This window comes from Erpetoichthys calabaricus, chromosome 11 (assembly GCF_900747795.2).
Source record: "Erpetoichthys calabaricus chromosome 11, fErpCal1.3, whole genome shotgun sequence".
NCBI classification, from domain to species: domain Eukaryota; kingdom Metazoa; phylum Chordata; class Cladistia; order Polypteriformes; family Polypteridae; genus Erpetoichthys; species Erpetoichthys calabaricus.
Window position 1 is genome coordinate 47,902,629 of NC_041404.2, and position 25,593 is coordinate 47,928,221.

The 25,593-nt window shown below is 39.6% G+C and overlaps 1 protein-coding gene across 1 annotated transcript; it reads left to right on the forward strand.

Annotated features, from left to right (window-relative positions):
- Positions 1 to 121: 121 nt before the first annotated feature.
- arl3l1 (ADP ribosylation factor like GTPase 3, like 1) lies at positions 122 to 23,191 on the forward strand. The gene is made up of 6 exons (XM_028812542.2): positions 122 to 313; positions 4,480 to 4,623; positions 11,033 to 11,149; positions 14,594 to 14,644; positions 17,631 to 17,816; positions 21,837 to 23,191. Exons 1-6 carry the CDS (start codon positions 296 to 298, stop codon positions 21,882 to 21,884), a joined length of 564 nt encoding a protein of 187 aa, XP_028668375.2. The 5' UTR covers positions 122 to 295; the 3' UTR covers positions 21,885 to 23,191.
- Positions 23,192 to 25,593: the final 2,402 nt, after the last annotated feature.

Below are 25,593 nucleotides of genomic sequence, written 5' to 3' on the forward strand. Positions count from 1 at the left end.
CTAAAATTAGCCATTAGTGCTGGCCTCCCTCTGCTTTTATATAACTTCCTGAAAGAAAGACAGCTGGACGTGACGGGATTATCCAGGTAATGATTTAATACTCAGGATATAAGTGGAAGCCGACATCCATTTCAGTACCTATAATCCTCATCACTTCCACCACCGTCGTGGGGTGAGACAGAGGAATAGAAAACTTGCAGGACACTTCACCTAATTCCTGTGGACTGCCAAGGCTGGCTGGCTTGCTCTATAATGTAGATTTGTCCCACAGGGATTTTTAAGAAAACAAGTCACCATGGGAGAAGTTCAGAAGGTAGGCACTTATGGAATTCTTGATGTTTAGTTATAATCAGCCAAGTAGAGGAGCCTAAAAATGCAAAGTAAAACCAAGCAGTATTAGTTTATTTCTGCATGTGTTCTGTAATTTTAATGTTTATTAATCCTGGTTAGTAAAATAATGAAAGTGTGTAAATATGAGGTGACAATTTGTTTATGCAATAGGTCCAGTTTTGGAGCATCTCTAAAATCTGTTTAACAAATACAGAAGCAAGGTACTGTCAGACAATATTTGTAGACACTCTCAGAACTTACAATATACATGAAAGAAAATAAAAATAAACTTACTAAAATATTCAGTCTTTTACCTTCAGACATAATTCTATACTTTTTAGGAGGTATCATTCCATCAGATGTTCCAACTTAGTGCTGCCCACCCTGCTTTAATGATCAATAAGATATGGGATCAGGGAGAGCAAAACTCCTTTATTACCTCTTTTCACGTGCTGTCTACATCTCTTCATTTATGACATGTTGCGTATTATCCCTAAAGAGCATTTCAGTCTCTTCTATGGCACAAATTCTGGAAATTAATTGTCAGTTTTGTATATATAATACAGTAGACAGGCTGGATATGGAGTGAATTTCAAATATTAAAACTGACTTTAGTATTTTGAGAATTCCCCTTTGATGGACAATGCTTGGGTTCCCGCCTTGAGTTCAATAGTGAAAGAAAAATCGGGCAACCCTAAAGTGAATTAAGTGAGGTTTAACAATGGTATGCTATTCAGAATTCACTCTCTATACTTTATATATTTAAAGTTTCACTTTATATGTTGAGAATTCACTTCATATATTAAATTGGACTTTATATAAGTTTTTCATTTCAACTCAGTTCATTAGATAGATAGATAGATAGATAGATAGATAGATAGATAGATAGATAGATAGATAGATAGATAGATAGATAGATAGATAGATAGATAGATAGATAGATAGATAGATAGATAGATAGATAGATAGATAGATAGATAGATACTTTATTAATCCCAAGGGGAAATTCACATACTCCAGCAGCAGCATACTGATACAAAAACAATATTAAATTAAAGAGTAATAAAAATGCAGGTAAAAACAGACAATAACTTTGAATTACTAATTACTGCATAGCTGTTCACTGAGTACAGGCACAAAGTGCTGTAACAATTTTAAAAGTAGATGTAATCACACTTTACAAATTACTAATTACATAATGACTACACATAAAGACTGCCACGGTAAAATTCCAACTTACTCTGTTTTAGTTTCAATGTTTTTCATTCATTTCCAGGAAGCCTCTAAGGCTTCTTGTTCCTTTTGTCTGTTGAGTCTGAATTCAACCTCCTCTTTCCACTTGTTCAAATTCTTTTTCTGTCACCATTTAACCCAGTCCCTACCCCGTGTAGACAGTCATGTAAATGTTTCCCCAGTACTGGCTGCTCTCAATTTTTTTAACCCTTATTTCGGCCACCTGTCATCAGGTCTTATCAGACCTTATGTCATTGATTAACCTTATTATTTCCTAAATTCATAATTAAATAAGTAGTAATACCTGAATATTCTGACTTACTCGGGGCTGTAGCCTTAATTACTTGAGCATAATTAAATCTGAGTATATTTGTTTCCTCCTCATTGTTAGATAAATAATGAAAGGCAGTACATACAGTACTAGCTGTCTCCCGCGGCTTCGCCCGTGTAGAAGTAAAACAGGACAGTGAAGAGGGTCCTTCCTGGCTCTCCACTCCTGACATCACACTTCCCCCTCCCCTCTGCTCGCAGCTCTATCTCGGATTAGCGCTAATTTATTGCTCTTGCAAGCGAACTATGATTCTTACCACGATAAGAGAAGTCGCAAAATCAACCAGAATGTTCAGTCAAAATCTAGAAAAAAAAACAATCTAAATCCGGTAAGTAGCTCTCTCTTTCGCTAGCTAAGCAGATGTAAGATACACCCCGAAACTGGCACGTGAGTGAGGAGGGTCCAGTACCCCTCCCCTAGGCCCGCTGCGTCTCTCTCAGATTCACTCAAATCAATCGGTACTGCAAGCGAACTATGATACTTTGTGTGATGAGAGAGGTTGTAAAATCAACCGGAATGTTCAAGCAAATTATAGAAAAAAACCCGATCTAAATCCGTTAAGTAGTTCTCGCATGAAAAGCGGACAGACAGACAGATGTTGGATTATATATATAGAGAGATAATAGAAGGTGCTATGTGTATATAGATGAGAAAAATATTACCTCACTTCTTCTTGTTTATTTTCCTCTTCATCTTTTCCCACTTCTATGTGGGGTCCATGTGCTTGATCAACCTTCTCCAAACAGTTCTGTCCTGCACCTCCTCGCCAGTCAAGATCTTTCCTTCAGATCTTCTTTACTTTATCCATACACCTCCACTTTGGCCTCCCTGACTTTTTCTTCTGTACTTCTATTCCCATTACTCTTTTGCTCACATATTCTTTTTCTCTCCTCATCACATGTCCATACCACTTCAATCTACTTTCCTGTGCTTTCTTAGATTTCTCTCCCACTTTTGTTGTGCTTCTAGAGGTCTCATTTCTTATTCTGTCTTTTTTTGTAACTCCACACATCCACCTCAATGTCCTCATTTCTGCCACATCCAATTTCTTCTCCAACACTCCCTTTTACTGCTCATGTCTCAGGTCCATACACCATCACTGGTCTTATCACCCCTGACCTTTAACTTTCATCTTAATTCTTTGATCACACAATACTCCTGATACCTTCTAATTCTCCATCTCGGGCTACCACAGATCTTAGCTATTTAAACTTCACCACTCTTTTCAATAGCTCTCCATGCAGACTAATTTCTGTATCCTGATCATCATTGAACATCATATATTCTGTCTTCTTCATCATTTTTTTAACCCTCCAATTTTCAAAGCCCTTCTCCATTCTTCCAACATCCTCTCCACTTCTTATTTTCTGGTGTTACACAAGATAATGTCATCAGAAAAATGCCTGCACCAGGGGGATTGGTCTTTTATCCCATGACTTGAAACATCCATAATCAGATGAAAGAGGAAAGGATGTCAAGAAGACCCCTAGTGCAGACAAACTCTAACTGGATCTTGTCAGTTCCCCTCAACACTGCATTTAACCTGAGCCTTCACTCCTTTATACATATCCTGGATAATCCTTACATTCTTCTCCGGTCTTTCATTCTCTGTCGTGCACTTCCAGACCTCTTGATTTGCCACTCTTATCATAAGCCATCTCCAAATCAATAAACACCATATACAAATTTTCCTGTTTTCCTTGATGGTTCACTGTAAACTGTCTCAATGCAATAACTGCATCAGCTGTTTCTCTCTCTGGCATAAAACCAAACTGCTCCTCCCATTTTGTGGTCTTTTCCTTGAGTATTCTCTTTATAACATGTTTTCCAGATTCTCTTCATGTGTAACATCAGCTTTATCCCTCTATAGTTTCCACAATTCTGAATATCGTCCTTACAAATGAGTACAATCACACTGTTCCTCTGGTATTCCCTCCTGTTCATTAATCATCTGAATTATATACCACAACACATCTTCTTCCTCTTCTCCTAAACTCTTCCACACATGTTTTATATTCCATCTTTCCCTGTTGCCTTTCCATTCTTCATCCTGTACAGTGCTTCCTTTATTTCCTCGGTACTAACCCTTGATTTTTTACTACATCTCTGTATACTACCCTTGGTTTTTCTTCTTTCAACAGCTTTTCAGAGTTCCTCTTCCATCTGTTCTTGATCCTATCACGCTTAATCAAGACCACACCTTGCTCATCTTTCATCTGCTTTATCTGACTAAAACCCTTTCCAGCCTTATTCCTGTCAATTTTTCTTACACTTCTTCCAAAGCCCCTGCCTTGGCTCTTACCACTGCCCCACAAGACACAGATTTGTTTATACAGATAGGAAAGCAAAATAGTTTGAAACTAGTAAACTACGGTCGAGCTAAAGTTATAAAATGGAACAAACCTTAACAAAACTGATGCTGTCATTTCTCAATGTCGTCTCCACCCTTCTCAATGCACTTGCGCCACCTGCCTGGATTGCAGCAGAATAAAAGGTTCTGTCTTGTCCTCGCAGCCTCTTGTATCCTCTTGAAGGTGCACAATTTTTTTTCTTTCGTTTTTTTCTCTTCTCTTCTCTTCTCACAGGGCTTATTCTCAGTCATCCAGAAACTGAAAGGCACCACAGAACAGGAACTACGGATTGTTCTGCTGGGCTTAGACAATGCAGGGAAAACAACTTTGCTGAGAAAATTAGCTTCTGAAGATGTGAGCACAATCACACCGACCCAGGTAAGTGTCATACCATATGTAAAATAAACGCAACCAAGGATAGTCGGTTTGGGGTCCCAATTAATATTGACAAACCAAAGGTTCAGTTATACAATACAATACAGTTTATTTTTGTATTGGCCAAAATCACACAAAGAGTGTCGTAATGGGCTTTAACAGGCCCTGCATTTTGACACCCCAACCTTGATTCTCTATGAAGACAAGAAAAAACTCCCAAAAAAAACCTTGTAGCGAAAAAATGGAAGAAACCTTAATAAAGGCTGTTCAAAGAGAAACCCCTTTCCAAGTACAATATTTTGGGCATGCAGTGGTTGTCAAAAAAAGGAGATAAACACAATACAATGAACAGAACACAAGTAATCCTCAATACAATATAAATGGCAAAAGAATTATTACAAGTACAGAGCAGAATTCAACAGTAGATAATATCCAATAATATGATTTGGGTTTGTTCAGAGTCCTGGAGACCTCAGCCATCAAGCTGCCTCCCCCTATTGGCCATTCCACAGCTGAGTCATTTGGGACTTTCATTAGTTGTCAGTTATAATCATCAACATTAAAAGAAATAAACATTTGAAATACATCAGTCTGTGTGTAATGAATGAATCTAATATACAAGTTTCACTTTTTGAGTGGAATTAGTGAAATAAATCAACTTTGTCATGATATTCTAATTTTATGACCAGCACCTGTATATGCAGTGCATCCAGAAAGTATTTATAGCACATTACTTTTTCCACATTTTGTTATGTTACAGCCTTATTCCAAAATGGATTAATTTTTTTCCTCAGAATTCTACCCACAACACCCCATAATAACAACGTGAAAAACGTTTACTTGAGGTTTTTGCAAATTTATGAAAAATAAAAAAACTGAGAAATCCCATGTATGTAAGTATTCACAGCCTTTGCTCAATACTTTGTCGATGCACCTTTGGCAGCAATTACAGCCTCAACTCCAGGCGGGTTGCCATGTGCCTTTTACTAAGGAGTGGCTTCCGTCTGGCCACTCTACCATACAGTCCTGATTGGTGGATTGCTGCAGAGATGGTTGTCCTTCTGGAAGGTTCTCCTCTCTCCACAGAGGACCTCTGGAGCTCTGACAGAGTGACCATCAGGTTATTGGTCACCTCCCTGACTAAGGTCCTTCTCCCCCGATCGCTCAGTTTAGATGGCCGGCCAGCTCTAGGAAGAGTCCTGGTTGTTTCGAACTTCTTCCACTTACAGATGATGGAGGCCACTATGCTCATTGGGACCTTCAAAGCAGCAGAAATTTTTCTGTAACCTTCCCCAGATTTGTGCCTCGAGACAATCCTGTCTCGGAGGTCTACAGACAATTCCTTTGACTTCATGCTTGGTTTGTGCTCTGACATGAACTGTCAACTGTGGGACGTTATATAGACAGGTGTGTGCCTTTCCAAATCATGTCCAGTCAACTGAATTTACCACAGGTGGACTCCAATTAAGCTGCAGAAACATCTCAAGGATGATCAGGGGAAACAGGATGCACCTGAGCTCAATTTCGAGCTTCACGGCAAAGGCTGTGAATACTTTTGTACATGTGCTTTCTCAATTTTTTTATTTTTAATAAATTTGCAAAAACCTCAAGTAAACTTTTTTCACGTTGTCATTATGGGGTGTTGTGTGTAGAATTCTGAGGAAAAAAATGAATTTAATCCATTTTGGAATAAGGCTGTAACATAACAAAATGTGGAAAAAGTGATGCGCTGTGAATACTTTCCGGATGCAATGTATATATATATATATTTATATATTTATATTTATACGGGAGGCATTCAATAATTTATCTACCTCAATTGGAAAGAAAAGATTTTTCAAAAATGTTTTGTTTTATTTTCAATATAATTCCCTGATAGCTCCATACACTTCATTCACTTTTCCTACAATGACTTTAACCCCTTTGAAAAAAATTCTTCTGTTTGATCTTCAAACCAGAACATCACAGCTGCCTTGATGTCTTCATCACATGAAATCTGATGTCCACAGAGGCATTTCTTCAAAACTCGGAACAGGAAATAATCAAAGCCCGGTCAGGACTGTAGGGTGGAGGGTTCAGCTGCTGGGACCCACATTCTCGGATGGCAGCCTGTGATTGACATGACATGTGAAGTGGCGCCTTGTCGTGAAGATGCTCACTTGAACTGCACGAGGACTCTCCTGACATCCTGTTCCTTGGAATCTTAGACTCGCACTGAGCCACAACTGTGCAGGTGTAACCTTTAGAGCAGTGTTTCTCAAACTTTTTTGTCTGTTGGCACAGTAAAAAAACTAAAAAAATTTCGCGGCACACCAGGAAGAACAACAGTTGTTTTATAATAAAATGAAAAATTATTTTACCTGTCTTTAAGTATTACATTCAATGTGAAGGATGTGCCTGTTTTTGAGAGCAAGTGCAATCTAATCGAGGCTCCAAAGTCGACAAACAAACTCGCATTTCAGCGTCTATTGTAAGAAGTCTCTCTCTTTTCTTAGACTTGATTTCAGTCAGTGCTGAAAATCCAAACTCACAAAACCATGAAGATGCAAATGGAAGAATTATTTTGATTGCTTTTAAACTGATTGCAGGATATAACTTGTTGATTGAAATCCAAAACACATCCAGGCTTTTCTCGGCAAAACTTGACTTAAGAACTGCATCGTTTTTTAAATCAATGAGCTGCTCTTCTTCTTCAGTTGTAAGATTTGTAGCTTCATTGTTTCCAAATGGATAGCTGACCCATCCATATTCATTACTTCCAACTGTTGGGAAGTAATGCTGCAATGCTGACTGCAGGTGTGTCAAAGTGTACAGAATTTCGGGGGTGATTTCTTTATTTGAAGCACATTCATTGTAAGTAGGAAAGCAGTCGAAGACTCCTTTCGAGATCTTACTTTGCCACAACGACAATTTTTCACCAAATGACTTCAGTTTTGAGGATGCAGTGATGATGTTTTCCGATGGTCCTTGAAGACTTAAATTCAGTGAATTTAATTTGTCAAATAAATCAGAGAGAAATGTCACCTTAACCCACCAGATCTCGTCATGAATAAAAAATCCAAAGTCTTTTTTTTCAGTCTCCAAGAATGAAATCAGCTCAGCCTTGAGTTGGACGACACGCTTTAACACTTTTCCCCTGGAGAGCCAACGAACGTTTGTGTGATACAGGAGGCATTTGTAGTCTGAATCCATTGCTTCACAGAGCTGAGAGAAAAGTCGGGATGCAAGCGGTCGAGATTTGATGAAGTTTACAACTGTAATCACTTGATCCAGAACAGACATCAAATCTTTCGGCAAAGATTTGAAGGCAAGAGCTTCTCTGTGGATCATGCAGTGAACAACTAATACATTTGGATTTTCTTGACGCACAAGAGTGACGAATCCCTTTCTATTTCCCTGCATGGAAGGACAGCCATCGGTGCAAACGCTGACACAGTTTTTCCACTGTAGTTTGAAGAGCAAAATGTTTTCGTTCACCACATTGAAAATATCTTCGCCTTTGGTCGTAGTTTGTAAGTCTTTGCAAAATAAGAATTCGTTGACACATTTTTCATCCTTTATGAACCGAATAAAAGCTAGCAGCTGGGCTTTGCCGCTAACGTCAGTGGATTCATCAACTTGAAGAGACCACAACAGAGACACTTCATCGTCAGGCGCGTCAAAGTGTTCGCAGATTTGATCTTGTAAATCTGACGATAAGTCTTCAATTCTGCGCGAGATAGTACCATTTGACAAAGGAACTTTCTTAACTTTTTCGGCGGCATCGGGTCCAAGGATAGTTTCAACAACTATTGCTAAAGCTGGTGCAATGACTGATTCAGCCTCTGTATGCGCTTTCTTACGTTTTGCTAATAACTGAGCAACCTTATAACTTGCAATCAATCCCTTTTCTGGCAGCTTTAGGTAGTTCGTAAGTTTCTTAGCTTGTTTATTTTGTTGAGCCCTGATGTTTTCGAAGTATTCCTTCGGTTGCGCTTTTACAGCTGGATGTTTTGTTTCCAAGTGTCTCTTCAATTTGCTTGGAACAAGCGCCTCATTCGACAGAGCTGAATTGCAGATCAGACAGAATGGCAATGGAGCATCTTCAGGTCCCGAAGATATGAAACCATATCCGATGTAATCTTCTTTGTACCTTCGTTTGGTTCCTTGCTTTTTTTTTAACGCTTTCGCAGTTTCATTCTTGCTAACGTATTTCTCCATGGATAACAATGAATAACGCTTATTGATAATTTGTTATTATTAGCATACACCTAAAAAATTGAAATGAAACACATCGCTTATTATTATCGTTACCAATTCAAAAACTGCTGTGCGTCTGCTAGGGCGGCCTACATTTTAGTCATTATAATAATATATGTATAGTGGAAAATTCCATAACCTGAATAGCTAACACCCCTTTCCGTCAAAATGTAGCGTTCCGATTTAGCAGGGCAGAGAAAAGGGGAGAGTGCGGGCTACTATTACTGGTCATTGCAAGTGGGGACGTCATCGCAACGTAGGATAAAAATTTAATAGTAGGCAGACCTGTGTAACGCTGCACGTGTAGCGTTCTGAAAACCTGTATAAATTTCAAATATTTGTAGAAACTCCCGCGGCACATCTGCAAATCTTCCGCGGCACACACAGTTTGAGAAACACTGCTTTAGAGGTATCAGAACATGGCCTCACTTGTTTTGACATGCTGGGTAGTTTCTTTCATATTCAAGTAGATAAGTTATTGAACTATATATACAGTGGAACCTCGGTTCACGAACGTCTCAGTACACGTACAAATCGGTTTATGACCAAAACGTTCGCCAAACTTTTGCCTCGGTTCACGACCACACACTTGGTATACGAACAAGCCAGTTTCCCTTTCGGTTTGTACGTGTTCAGTCTCTCTTTCTGTGTGGCCAGCAAGCGAGAGAGTGCGCGACACACACACACAGGCAGTGCGAGGGAGAGACAGACGCACACACACAGGCAGCGCGAGAGAGAGAGCTGGACTCATAAGGTAGAGAAGGCAGTTAAAGAATGCACTGGGCTTGATTTTGTTTTCACTTCCGTTTACAGCGATCGGTTCGTAGCGTGCATTGTTGCAATGTTACTTTTCTTGGTGGTTTATTAAATTACGGATTTTTTCAAATGTTCATTTTTTTCCCTGTGCTTAAAACTCATTAAAAAAAAGTGTTTTTAGCCAGCGGTTGGTAGCGCTATAGCGCAAGCTATTGCAGTGTTAGTTTTCTCTGTTTTTCAAGGTTTTCTCAGTGTTATTCAATGTTTTTATATTTAGTTTACTATTACACTGTGCATTCTATGGTTTAATTAACTATATTTGTGCTTAAAAACTTAAAAAAGAAAATCTATATTCGCACGCAGTTCGTATGGTCTGGAACGGATTAATTGTTTTTACATACAATCCTATGGGGGAAACAACAACAACATTTATTTCGGCAACATATTTTCATACACGGGATGTTGATCAGAGTGCCTTACAAGATGTCAAAGAAATACTTACAAGCAAAGAAAAACAAATTAAGATTAAATAAGAATAATGATGAATAAATAAAATACAAAAAATAAATAATTCAAACTTACATAAGATACATATATAATTATTAGAGAAATTCATGTTTACAGAATCATTTTTTAAGTCTCTAAAGATGAGTCCAATGATAAAGTCAGACGGCTGGGAGGACAGAAAAAAATGCTGGAGGAAAAAACAAAATCTGCGCGGGTTCAAGTCCGAAAGACCAGCCAGCACCCAACATAAGTTCTTAAGTCATACCTTGTTGCTCTTTACTAGGCTTCATCTTAGAGGATTCGATGCGGTAAATCTCTCAGTTGGTTTGGGCGCATGCACTGATACACCCACACGACAATCCACCTCAGAATCCCAAATTAGGACCAAGCACAGCCATGCAACGGATGACACCTCAGGGATGTTGGAGTAAACACTGGATAAAGCAAAGTGATGGACTTTATTTGTTTTCTTTTACTTTAGAATTCAACAGGGTTTATTTACCTGGAGGTACCTTAACCCTTGAACCCTTGTCTGAACAGTTACTCACAACACATAAATATTTGTTTTCTTACCTGAACCTGAACACACCCCGGCAACACTGGCTACTTCTGTACCCTCTAGAATTATTTGGAGATATGCCATTTCCAAATAAAACTTTTGAGTACAAAACATATAAAAAACTTAAGGACGACTGAGGCAAGCCTGGTGACACAACTTTCTCAAAGACTTTTGGATAGACAGCTTGGCATGGGACGAAATCGAGGCCACTGCTGCTGACCGAGCTCAATGGCGACTGCTTGGCACCCAGACAGGAGGAATGAAGTCTAAGTCTGATTGGATAAATTATTTTATTGTGAATTGGATACTTTTTTTTACATGTTTTTGTTAAACATTTGCTTTTTCATAAAGGGCTTCAATATTAAAAGTGTGGCATCAAATGGCATGAAACTGAATGTGTGGGACATTGGAGGTCAAAGGAAGATCCGCACATTTTGGAAGAAATACTTGGAAGACACCGACGTGCTGGTGAGTCCGTCGACTTTTTTATGATTCCCATATGAGACGCTGAGACTCTGTCAACACCAGTGGTGGGCAACGTTTCTTTCAAAAGTAACTTATTTGCATTGTTCACTTCTTACAAAAAAGTAACTAAATATGATATATACTGTAGTTAATTATTATAAAATGTTGTGCATTACAAACACTGCGTTAATTTTTCTTTTTTTGTATGAAGACCTGTCAGCATTTGTTATTGTCCAGTATTTGAAGCAGACATACAGTGTACCGACTTTACTCCATTGCTCACCTTGGTGTACCAACATATCCCATTCAACATCTAACCCCCATACCCCCCGCTCTCATTTCTGATTTACAAATAACATTCAAATGGACATTCCAAGGGGAAACCCCTCACTGCAACCCACCACCCTGCCCTCTGATCTAATGTATGTATGTTTAAATGCATTGCAAGGAAGACCAAATACTAAGAAGCTGACAAAAGCAGAAATTATTAGCACTTATTTGTCTCCTCTTCAGGCACTGCATAAATTCTACACCCACATATGAATCTTCTTATGTTTTGTAGATACGTCCTTCATATCCTGTGAAGTTAAGTGCCATCCATCCCCTTTTTCCATTTCCAGCCCGAGTGCAGAAAATAATGATATGAACATTGGCCACTGTGCCCCCCGATTACAGTGTATTAACATATCAATAGCAAATAGCTGCATGTAAACTAAACTATCTCTTTATTTATAAGTTTCTTCTACTGAATCACACACAGCACACTCTTTACTGCTCAGCTCTGCAACTGAGCCCTGCATAGGACCACAGTACTGCCCACCATGTTTGCTTCTTGCCTTACGCCCAGTGCTGCTATGATAACCACTGACTCCCTGGGACCCCAAACTGAGCACATGCAGGACTGAATGAATACTTACTGCTTTCTTTTCACTTGTTTGCAAGTTACACGCTTGCCTTTTTTTTTGGACTGTCAGGAATAAGCTTCCTTAGTAACACATTAAAGCATATCTGATTTGTAATGTAACAGGTGCTTTTACTTCAAGAAAATAAATATTGTGTTTTCTTACTCATTATTTTAAAAAGAAATCTGACAACATAATGTGCATTACTTTTAACACTGGTCGTTACTAGGAGATTTCCTTAGACTGGCCACATATAGGGTTCATGAGTATTTCCAAACCTCTCATGTACTGTAAAATATTTAGATTTAAAATGTTTTAATCTGGTTTAAAAATTGCTGAATTTACAATGGCAAGACATTATGGCAGTGGTAAAGACAACACAGATCATTAATGATATAGAACTTTCAGAACTGATTAATAGGGTCTTGTCTGTACTTTTTACTATAAATACTGCTATGGGTGTCACTGATGATCAGCAAAAGAAACCCCCCTGAAAAGTCTGGACCCCCTGAAAGTCATAGTGAAGGAGAGAATGAAATCAAAACTGAGTGTCGTTATGAACAAAGCTGCACATCTTCTCTGTGACACACCAACACTGAGGACTTTCAAACAACAAATTATTCAGCAGAAATGTGTCAAGAAACACTATGGGGGCTCCTTTATACCAATGGAATTATGCCTGTATAGTGCCTCACTCGGACAGAGACTGCCAAGTCAGAAGCTTTCTTTCCTTTGAAATTTCTTTCTTTTTAGTCATTCTGGTGTGTGTACAGACCATACTATCTATCTATCTATCTATCTATCTATCTATCTATCTATCTATCTATCTATCTATCTATCTATCTATCTATCTATCTATTGTAAAAGAATGAGTCTCAACACACTGGAAAGGTTTGGGACAGCGACCCATTTATTGTCCCTGGCTGCAAAATTTTTAAGGAAAATACAAGGATGTTCTCTGGTTGAGTTCCCAAAATGAACTCAACTGATCTGTCAAGATGGAGGTTTTATATGTTAGAAAACGGAAGTGATGTCATTAGACCAGATCAGGAAGTGATGTCAGTCTGGGTGCTGGAATAGGAAGTGTCGTTAAACCAGGCAGGTTTTCCCGTATTTGGTCTGCAGAGATAATAGAAAAAGGTTTAGAGTACCCCGCCACCCCCTGGCCGGCCGGATGATTACCTTCACTTGGTCCACTCAACTTGCTCCTAGCCGCACGTCTGTGACACTATCTATTATATAGTGCCTTTCACATCTATCTATCTATCTATCTATCTATCTATCTATCTATCTATCTATCTATCTATCTATCTATCTATCTATCTATCTATCTATCTATCTATCTATCTATCTATCTATCTATTATATAGTGCCTTTCACATCTATCTATCTATCTATCTATCTATCTATCTATCTATCTATCTATCTATCTATCTATCTATCTATCTATCTATTATATAGTGCCTTTCACATCTATCTATCTATCTATCTAACAACTAAATCTGCAGCAAAACTCGGCATTTCAGTTTGCAAAAACATTTCGTGAGACAAGTGGTGTTTCACTTCCAGCGAAATCTGTGCCATTGACACCAGAAGAGGCGTTCAGCTCCTGTCTGTCCTGTTCACATGCATTAATTCCACATGCGTCTGCATGTCATTTAGTGTTTAAACAAAGCTCTCTATTGGAAAAAATAAATGAATCCCCGTGTCATTCCCTGTGACGTGTAGACGTGTTGTTGAGCTATGTATTGTGTTTGTACTGGTAAGAGGACACCCACTTTGCCAGTTGTGATGACAGTCTTGGCAATCTCATTCCTAAAGAAATGAAACTCAAAGCTCCAAGCTACTTGAAGCATATAAACTTTCATCTGCAGGAACCAAGAAAGCAGAAAGGGCAGTTTTCTTTGATGAGGGAAAAAAATGAATGTAAATGATTTTAGAACAAGGCTGCAACATAACAAATGTGTAAAAAATGAAGGGGTCTCAATACTTTCTGAAGGCACTTTATCTCTGTGTAATTTGGAATACTAAAATATTTGATGTTTAACTAAGCGGTGATAAGTCTGCTTTCTTCAGTAATCCCTACTTAAGGGTTCACAAGATCTTATATATTTTCATATTTTACCAGCATATCAGAAGCTTTCAATATGCCAGACTGCGCACAGATGGCTATCCAGCTTATTGATGCTTTTTAAGTGTCATTAGGACCAGAAGAAGCCTATTATTACATAACAGCTTGTGACTAAGAGATAAATTAACAGGTAGCACCCAATTTAAAGTGTTACCCCAAATGTAATAAAAATCCATTCTGACATTTTTATACAACAAATTCACTCAAACTGTCAAGATTGGCTGCAAAAGCTCTCTGTAATCCACCACTGGGGTTATACTTGTAACTTGGGGGTGTTTGACATTTAAAGTCCTCATGACGTCTACTGGGTCAGTAAGTACAGTAGAAATGGACATTTGCTGCAGCAGAGACTGCTTCTTGTGATACGTCCCGTGTTTATATCAACTGAAGTGCGCTGTTTTCTTGTTCTTTCAGATTTACGTCATAGACAGTGCCGACAAGAAGAGGTTAGAAGAAACTGGACAGGTACACAAGTGTTGTTTTGCAGTTTTATTTCAGCCTGCCATTCTTTATATAGACTAGATCAGTGGTTCTCAAGCTGTTGGGCGGGCCCTCCTAGAGGGGCGCGAAGTAACAATAAGGGGGGCGCGAAGATGTGAAAAAAAGAAAACAAGAATCGAAAATATGAAAAATACATCTATTGAAACCAAAACAAATGAACTTAAACTAAATTATGATACTAGAAAAATAAATATAGAGTTAGATAAATGTCGATAAAAGTTAAATAGGTATAATAAAATATGCATCTATGATATATCATTAATTTAAAAAGAACAAATTGGTATTAGTGGGCTCCTTTCAAAAAACATTAGGGGGCCGCGATTAAAACTGTAATGAAAACTCGGGTCGCAAATACTATCTAGTTGAGAAACACTGGACTAGATGAACATTCACACAGAGCCTGACTCATATGGTGTCTCGATCCCATCAGAACCAGTATGGCCTCTCATGGACTTTATAATTTTTTAACAGGACCCTCCTGACCCATAAATGTAAACAGAGTCAAATATCATTTTTTATTCCTTTAATGCAGTTCAGATATGCTCATATTTAAAAGGGCACCTTAGAATTGCCAGTTAAGCACCTCATTATGGAAAGCAGAGTAGAGAAGAGTTCCACATCAAGAATAAAATAACAATGCTGCCACCTAGTGGCTCCGTACTTCTCGGATTTCACTTTTCCTGGTTCCTTCTTCCTGGAGGAGCTTTTCAGTTGTTTTCTGACCACAGATCTTCTGGTCAGTGCCACCTCACCACACTTGAACCAGTGAACTCTTCTGTTACTCCTGAATTATGACACTTGTAGTTCTGTTGCTGTTTCTGTTTTTTCCCACATTGCATGATTTTTACTTTGGGATTTAAAATTTTCTGACATTTTCATGTTGTATATCCGCCCACATTATTTTGCACCCTCCTGATACTTACTGTAACTCTGTGTCTCACTGCTCTTTTCCAGAATTTTTCTTATTCACTTTGTAAATCACACTGCAGCTACTACTGCCATGAAATGCACTGCACAGAATAGACATTAAACCCTAACACTAACCCTTAAATGGTGGCTTTTTCCAGCAACATTCTGTCGGCTTAAGGGTGAATCGCATACTCATGGACATTAATGGAAATTAAAGGGAAGTGCATTTGAAACTGACACCAGGAAGCACTTCTGTATGCAAAGTTATGGGACTCTGAGCAAACTACTGAAACATGTAGTTGAACCAGAGACCTGGCGGAGATATGGGGACAGTGCAGCTAATAGCTAAAAGAAACAATCTTGATGGACTGAATGGTCTCGTCCCAGGTGTCACACTTCTAATGTATGTGTGCATGATGTAACATGCTGGCTATTGACACTCACTGGCCACTTTATTAGGTACACCAGTTCAACTGCTTGTTAACACAGATATCTAATCAGCCAATCACATGGCAGGAACTCAAGGCATTTAGGTATGTAGACCTTGTCAAGACCACCTGCTGAAGTTCAAGCAGAGTATCAGAATGGGGAAGAAAGTGGATTGAAGTGACTCTGAATATCACATGGTTCTTGGTGCCAACCGGGTTGGTCTGAGTATTTCAGAAACTGCTGATCTACTTGTATTTTCACTTGCAACCATCTCTAGTGTTTACAGAGAATGGTATGAAAAAGGGAAAATATCAGTGAGTGGCAGTTCTCAGGGCACAAATGCCTTGTTGATGCCAAAAGGCAGAGGAGAATGGCCAGACTAGTTAGAGTGGATAGAAAGGCATCAGTAACTCAAATAACCACTCGTTATAACTGAAGTATGCAGAAGAGCATCTCTGAACACACAACACGTCGAACCTTGAAGCAGGTGGGCTACAGTAGCAGGAGACCACACTGGGTGCCACTTCTCTCAGCTAAGAACAGGCATCTGAGGCTACAATTCACATGACTCTTGGTGCAGTAGGGTTTAGACTGTCCTGCCCCTCACCCCAAATCCTAAACTTAAAGTGGGTGGGGGTAGGCAGTTTAATTTTAACATCCTCCCTAATGTTAAATCTTAGATTGGGTGCCTAATCTTAAATTGATAAGGGGTGCCTAATCTTAAAGATAGTGTCCCCTCTTGTATGTGTGCTTGTCATTTCAGGGAGGTCCTTGGATTGGACTGTCCTGCCCCTTCGCCCTAAGCTCTAAACTTAAAATAGGTGGGGGTGGGCAGTTGGATTTTAACGAATCCCTAATGTTAAGTCTCAGACTAGATGCCTAAGCTTAACAGGCTTACCAAAATTAGATAATAGAATAGAATGCTGGAAAAATATTCCCTGGTCTGATGAGTCTCAATTTCTGCTATAATATTCGGATGGTTTGCTCAGAATTTGGCATCAATAACATGAAAGCATGAATCAATCCTGCCATGCATCAATGGTTCAGGCTAGTGCTGGTGGTGTAATGGTGTGGGGGATATTTTCTTGGCACACTTTGCACCCCTTAGTACCAATTCAGCATCATTTAAATGCCACAGCCTACCTGATTATTGTTGCTGACCATGTCCATCCTTTTATGACCACAGTATGCCCATCTTCTGATGTCTCCTTCCAGCAGGATAACGCACCATGTTACAAAGCTCAAATCATCTCAAACTGGTTTCTTGAAGATGACAATGAGTTCACTGGACTCAAATGGCCTTCATAGTCACCAGATCTCAATCCAATAGAGCACCTTTGGGATGTGGTGGAACGGGAGATTCGTATCCTGGATGGGCAGCTGACAAATCTGAAGCAACTGCGTGAAGCTATGATGTCAATATGGACCAACATCCCTGAGGAATGTTTCCAGCACCTTGTTGAATTGATACCACAAAGAATTACAGCAGAAGGCAAAAGGGGGCCCAACCTGGTACTTGCAAGGTGTACCTAATAAAGTGGCCAGTAAGTGTATGTGTTACCTGATTCTCAATTTTAACACCCAGCAATACTTTACTCATTTTATTTTCTAGGAGCTGTCAGATCTTATAGACGAGGAGAATCTGAAAGGTGTTCCTGTGTTGATTTTTGCCAATAAACAAGACCTTGTCGCCGCCGCTCCAGCAAGTGAAATTGCTGAAGGACTAAACCTGCACACGTACAGAGACAGGCAGTGGCAGATCCAGGCCTGCTCAGCCCTTTCGGGAGAAGGCGTGCAAGTAAGTGTCAACTAGCACTGAGCAAACCCCACTGAATTCACTTTACCTTGAGTTAGGGGGACTCTGCAAAAGTCAATGGGGAAGGAGAGGCTGAACTCGTTTCTGAGTGGCTGTTAATGGCACAGTGGTCTTGGAAGAGTCCCAGAGAGCTACAGAAGCTCTGATGCTGGCCTGACTATTCTGGGCCAAAATGGGACCTGCAGTGTGCAGCAACAGTGCTGGTCACTACATCATTGTGCCTCCTTCAAATAAAGTCATACTTCGTGTCCACTGCTCATCTCGAACTCCTATCGCTACGACTAACACACACCTTGCCGAGGCTGTGATGAAGGGGATCACTGCTACATACTTGTTTGGGGGATCTGTCCTTGTCACTACCCAATCTGCGCTACATAGCAAAGAAGCATAACATGCTTCATACAGAAGTGAAAATACAGCATTCAATGAAAAACAATGAAGTATTTTCATAATATTCTCATTATGGTCAGCTGTAGCCCTCAAATTAAAATATTCTAGTATTTTTTTAAGCTTATACAGGATGGGAAATCTGGCCGGGGTACTGATCAGGTAATAATAATAATTCTTTACATTTTATATAGTGCTTTTCTCACTTCTCATAGCGGTGGACAGCTGTGTTCAAGTCTCTTCAGAGATCTTTGATGGAGTTCAAGTCCAGGCTCATTGACATTCACAGAGTTGACCCCAAGCTGCTCCTATGATGACTTTGCTTTGTCCTGTTGGAAAGTGAACCTTTGACCCAGTCTGAGGTCCAGAGTGCTTTAGAGCTTTTCTTCATTAAGCATATCTCTGTATTTTACTCCGTTAGGCTTTCCCACTACTCTGACTGATCTTCTAGTCCCTGCCACGGTCTGGAATGCTATTGCACAGGTGATCAGTGGTGCCGGGTTTCCTCCAGAACTTCCGCCAGGCACTTCAATTTTGGTTTCGTCAGACCAGAGAATCTTGTTTCTTGAATCCTTTAGGTGATTTTTTGGTATCTCCAAATAGACTTTCATATGTTATCTGACCCAGATTAGTGGTGTGTTCCAGTGATGAATGCTTTTCTGGAAGTTTCCACACTGGTTCTCTGGAGTTTCCCCAGAACAATCACCCAGTTCTTGATTCCTCTTTTACTAACTCAGCTCAACGTTTATTGCCATTCATGTACATATGTAGTATATGGCTCAACAAAATTTTGTTCCTTACTGTCCCCAGTGCACAGGAAACACAAAGTACATTTAATATACACCATAACATTACCAAAACCAGTGCAACAATACAATATAACAAAACAAAAGACACAGAACTATACAGCTCAAACAACTCTCTATATCCACAGTTAAGTGCAGAGTGTCAAGTTACAGTACATAATTGGGGGAATCTAATATGGATATTGTGCTGGGTGACATGTAGGAGTCTGGCAGCTTGTTATAGGACAAGGCTATGCTGGTCCTAATTTGCAGTATCTTCTACCTGACAGCAGGAGGTCAAATGGTGTGTGTGACGGATGAGAGACGTTTCTCACGATGGTAGAGGCTCTACAGAGACAGCGTCTCTGAAAAATGGCCTGGATCGAGAAGAGGGAGAACCCTATGATATTCTCAGCTGTCATCACTACATACTGCAGTGTCTCTTGTGCTCAGGGGCTTTGCTGTGCCCAAACCACACAGTGATGCAGTATGTCAGGACGCTCTCCACATTTCCTCTGTAAAAGGTGGTAAGAATGATTTTTGGCCTGCCAATTCCCTTCAGTATTCTTCTTTCGGTTGCTTCCTTTCGGAGTTGCCACAGTGGATCATCTTTCTCCATATCTTCCTGTCCTCATCATCTTGCTCTGTTACACCCATCACCTGCATGTCTTCTCTCACCACATCCATAAACTTTTTCTTAGGCCTTCCTCTTCTCCTCTTGCCTGGCAGCTCTACCCTTAGTACCCTTCTCCCAATATCCCCAGCATCTCTCCTCTGCATATGTCCAAACCAACACAATCTCGCCTCTCTGACTTTGTCTCCCAAGCAGCCAACTTCAGCTGATCCTCTATTGTCCTCATTTCTAATCCTGTCTAACCTTGTCACACTCAATGCAAACCTTAACATCTTTAACTCTGCCACCTCCAGCTCTGTCTCTTGCTTTCTGGTCAGTGCCACCGTCTCCAACCATATAACATAGCTGGTCTCACTACCATCCTGTATACCTTCCCTTTCACTCTTGCTGATACCCGTTGGTCACAAATCACTCCTGACACTCTTCTCCACCCGTTCCACCCTGCCTGCACTCTCTTTTTCACTTCCCTTCCACAATCTCCTTTACTCTATGCTGTTGATCCCAAGTATTTAAACTCATCCACCTTCGCCAGCTCTACTCCCCTCATCCTCACCATTCCTCTGATCTCCCTCTCATTTACACACATGTATTCTGTCTTGGTGGTCCTACTGACCTCCTCTCTAGAGCATATCTCCCTTCAGTCTCCACAAGAAAAAAAAGGCCCTTCTAGCACATTGCTCAGTATGGCCGTGTCGCCAGTTCTAGGAAAAGACAAGGTTGTTCTAAACTTTTTCCATTTCCAGAATTATGGAGGCCAAAGTGATCTAATGAACTGCAGGAATTTGTTTTGTAGCCATTCCCAGATCAGGGCCTCAACACACTCCTCTCTCTGCAGGAAATTCCTTCCACCTCATGGCTTGGTTTTCACTCCAGTGTGGCACCTTCTTCAGACAGACGTGTGCCTTTCCTGATCAGTCCAGTCATTTGAACTGAGCACAGGTGGACTCCAAAGAGGTGTAGAAACATCTTATAGTGCACCTGAGCCCAACATCAGGTTACATGTCACCTCGCTTACCAAGGTCCTTCTCCCCCCAAATGACCAGCACTAGGAAGAGTCATGTTTGTTCCAAATCACTTACATTTAAGAATCATGGAGGCCGCTGTGATCTTAGGAGACTTCAGTGCTGCAGGAATTTTTTTTTATAGATTTCCTTCCCCAGATCTGTAGCTCAATACAGTCCTGTCTTTAACTCTGTAGGCAATGCCTTTGACCTCATGGCTTGTTTTTGTGCAACTGTAGGAATTCTTATAGACAGGTGGGCGTCTTTCTCAAACAGTCCAATAGAATTAACCACAAGTGGACTCCAAACAAGCTGTAGAAATATCTCAATGATGATCAATAGAGCAGGGAGCTCAGGAGCCAAAGCAAAGGATCTGAATACGCATGTCAGTGTGATACTTCATTTTTAAATTTTTAATAAATTAGCAAAACCTGTTTTCTTTTTGTCATTCTGGGGTATTGAAGGAAAAGAATGAATTTAAATGATTTTAGCGCCTGCGGTGGGTTGGCACCCTGCCCGGGATTGTTTCCTGCCTTGTGCCCTGTGTTGGCTGGGATTGGCTCCAGCAGACCCCCGTGACCCTGTGTTCGGATTCAGTGGGTTAGAAAATGGATGGATGGATGATTTTAGCGCAAGGCTGCAACAGAGCAATATGTGTAAAAAATGAAGGGGCCTGAATGCGTTCTGAAGACTCTCTATCTTTTGTCCATGTCAAGTTTTCCTCTCACATCTCACAGATGTATGTGTGGTTGATTGGCATCTGTACTTTGGCCTGGCACTCCTGAGAGTGCCTTATAATGAGCTGGTATCCCATCCAGGGTTCTTTCCTCCCTTGTTGTGGATGACTGCTGGATCAGCACTGGCTCCCTGCAGCCCTGAAGCAAATGATCAGGTTAGAAACTTTATAGATGGTTGGTTAATAATAAGCTGGTATAAGTTGGCATTTGTGCATGTTTAAAAAAATAACCCTGGATCTGAATCAAATGCCAACAAAACAGAAACAAGAAAAGCAAAGATACAAGGAGAGTATTCTGCCAATATCTTCCTTCCTTTAGTTATGTAAAATGGCCGCCGGCAGAGCTGGATGGTAAAGTTTTGCTCTGCTTCATTCCTTTATAGTGAGAACTTGTAAGAACGACAATGAACATGAATGTCAGATATAATGCTTATAGTTTTTTTCTCTTTTTCCTTGCAGGATGGCATGAACTGGATTTGTAATAATATTGTAGAAAAGAAAAAATAGGCAACTCATCCATGGACTCAGGCTGTTTTCATGTACACTTTTGTTTTTTTATTTTCATTTTGTTTAAAAAGATAATTGAAAATCCCTTGCTTTTAAGTGCTGCAGTTATATTTTGTGCTTTGTTATTACGAACATTGAAATTTACCAAAGAAGTTTTAAAGTTCTGCCTTTTTGCTTCCTATTTTGAAATATGCACTCCTAAGACCGGGGAATGAAAAATGTTGTTGGAGCTAAACGTAATAATTTATTGAATAGATTGCAATGTACTGAAGAGAAGGAAACTGAAATGAAGCCTAACCAGCCTGTCAATTAAGAACGACCAGCCTCTGATGATGAAGCAGCGGCCTTTGGTTTGCTCGGCCACATCTTCAATGGTGAGCAGTCGAACCAAGCATGTTGTGAGTGAATAGAGTGAGACATGTCACATAAACTCCTCATACTGATTCATATCACAAGAGTTTAGAAAGATGCCATATGTTTTTGGCTGGCGCAGTGGTAGTGCTGCAGGGTTCGTATCTCTGTGTGGAGTTTGCATGTTCTCCCCGTGTCTGCCTGGCTGTCCTCTCACAATCCAAAGACATGCAGGTTAGGTGGATTGGAAACACTAAATTGGCCCTAGTGGGTTTTTGGTGTGTGTGTTTGTGTGTGTGTGTGTGTGTTCACCCTGCGATGGACTGCCGTCCTGTCAAAGGTTTGCTCCTGCCTTGCACCCTGTGCTAGCAGAACTAGGCTCCTTGCTCCACCACAAGACCTTGTTCAGGGATAAGCAGGTTAGCAATTGACTAGAAAATGATGAAATATTTTTGTTAAAACCTTTGCAAAAATAAGCCTTAGTCTGATCTTATACAGCACCTTTTGTCAGGAGCCGTTTCATCAGGTGATTTATGAAGGCCATGTCTTTATTTTCCAACTGCACCATCATAATGAGTTTTGTGACATTCGTCTCTTTTTCTTTACCAATTGTCTTTGTTGGCACCATAATAAGTCATTTTATTAAGACTTCTCTTTGTTTTACAGTATATAGTGCCTTTCATAGTGGGCATCACTGTACAACCCCAACACAGCTTATTTTTTGCATGAGTGCAGGTGCAGAGCACTGTGAACAATACTCGGTTAAAATACAAATATAACCTATATGAATTATTAAACAGGTACACTTATACTGTAAATACAGATGTGTTAAAAACACAGAGATCTATGTAGAAACTGACTAAACATAAATGGAAACCAACAATATCTGTTGTAAAAAATGAGACAGACAAAGACAAAAAGCTGGGGCACCACCATGGTGATGCAGTATAATTGAAGCTTAGAAAAATAACAAAACTCATGTAACGATGGTGGAGACGCCTTCTGCGGATGCGAGTTCCAAAGTGAACTGAACTAAGATGGCCGATCTTCTGGTTATCAGTCCTTCCAGCAGGAAGACGTAGGAAGTGACATCAGTGGTGGTGGCCGCCAATCTTCAGGTCTGCAGTTAACAGATTACAGCTTGGGCATATTGGTTTACATCAAAACTATTATTATATTTTCAATCATAATACAAGGAAATGTGAACAATGTGGTACTATAGAAACATTAAAGCATTAAATGGTCTCATGTTTGAAATATACTAGGGTAAGACAAAATCTAATTGAAAAATGTAAGCAAAAACAACATCACTTTTGCTAAAATTCTTTTTAAAGTTTTTACTAAATATTACTACTGCTACTACTACTACTACTACTAGCATTAAAAATAATAATATAACTAGCTGTGCTATCCATCTACAATGGGTTGAAATCTAAGTAATCAATGCTGACCTCAGCATTAACACTTGCAGTGCACCATGCATTGCATACATCTCTATTATAAGACATTTGTTAAGGGACTGATAAAAGGAGTGTTAATATTTGTGATGCACCATCTGTTGGAATGGCAAATGCAATGCAGACGTCTCTGTTATGTGCCATTTGGCAAGGGATTCCTAAAAGCAGTGTTAATGTATGCGATGCACCAACTATTGGAATAGAAAATACAATGCATATGTCTTTGTTATATCCATTTGGTATGGGATTCATAAAATCAGTGTTTATGTTTGTGATGCACCATCTGTTGGAATGATAAATGCAATGCATTTAATTACTACAAATTTTGTGAGGTGCCATCTGTTGAAATGACAAATGCAGTGACTATGTCTCTGTCGTATACCATTTGGTATGGGATTCATAAAATCAGTGTTAATATATGTGATGCGCCCTTTGATGGAAGCATAAATGCAATGTTTATGATAATGTTTATGTTTAATGTTTATGATGCACCATCTGTTGGAATGACAAATGTGACATTGTGAGGCGCCATCTGTTGGAACGACAAATGCAATGAATATGTCTCTTGTCTTATGCCATTTGGTATGGGATTCATAAAATCAGTGTTAATGTTTGTGATGCACCCTTTGCTGGAAGCATAAATGCAATCCATTTTATTACTACAAATATTTGTGATGCGCTTTAAACAACAAATGAAATGCATGTGTATCCATTATATGACATATTTGGTATGGGATTCATAAAAGCAGTGTTATTGTTTGTGATGCGCCATCTGTTGGAATGAAAAATGTGATGCATTTTATTACTGCAGATGCGCCATCATTTGGTATGACATAGACATAACAATTGGACAAACTTACAGACACACACAGACATTTATGCTTTTATTAAGATAGAAGTTGGATGAATAAAATTGAAACCTCCATCCAGCAGATGGCAGCAATTAATTTTTATGATTTTTATTATTATCTGATTAAAGACAGCAGGGTGTTCGTGTGGAATTTCTGACTCGGAAACTCATATTTATCGCCTGTCTGACAAAATGTGAACACAGCATAATAACCAACATCTAAGCTGCTCTTGTTAAATGTTGCTCCATCAAATGATTGCTCTGAACAGTGAGCTCAGTGTGCAGGCTCCTTCTTCATTGGATCCATTTTCTTTTTTCAGTTTGACATATTTCAGGAGTGTAGAGATGTCCTCAGAAATCTCACATAAAGTCATTAGCTTTAGCAACTACAAGGGTCCAAGAGTTGTTCAACTGGGGTAGCACAGTGGGTTAAATCTGTGAGGTGTCCCACTGTAGCTGCTTTTGATTGTATTGCCTCTGTTAATAATTTCTGTTTCTGTCTCTTTTCATCTTCTTCAGTGTTGCTCTGCTTGCATTTGCTTCTGTCTGCCGTGTTTGTGAGTTGTTTATTCCCCACTGACGTGTTGTAATTGTGTTTGCTCTGTAAAGCAACTGCCAGTGGTGCAGGCTGTTAATGCCACTGTAATCCATTAGACAGACTAAATGTCAAGGCACTCTACCAAGTTCATTTGTTTTTGATTTCTTGCCTTTCATTATTAAAGTTCACATTGTTATTGTTATTATTTCATTGCCATTTTCTTATTCCATTGTGTTTGAACTGGCAATGCTAAACTGGCCTTGTCCAGGGATTGTTCCTGCTTTACAGGGTATGCTTGCTGGGATTGGCTTCTGCAACTCTACTAAGGATGTAGTGACTTTGGGAAATGTCTGCTTTGCTAAGTTTTAACCCAAAACAGTAACATAAAGAAAACCAAAGCACAATTTTTCCTAGCAGGTCTGCTGTGTTGTATGTAGCCCACCTGATTTCCCTGCTACAACAAGAAGCTGGCAAAAAGGTATCAGGAGATGGACCAGAAACTTAAATGAAGTG

What these genes read in the sequence shown, in the direction of transcription:
- arl3l1 (XM_028812542.2), top strand. An exon ending in TGGAAGACACCGACGTGCTG is followed by an intron (nt 11,150 to 14,593) that starts GTGAGTCCGTCG and finishes TTGTTCTTTCAG; the next exon opens with ATTTACGTCATAGACAGTGC. An exon ending in TTTCGGGAGAAGGCGTGCAA is followed by an intron (nt 17,817 to 21,836) that starts GTAAGTGTCAAC and finishes TTTTCCTTGCAG; the next exon opens with GATGGCATGAACTGGATTTG.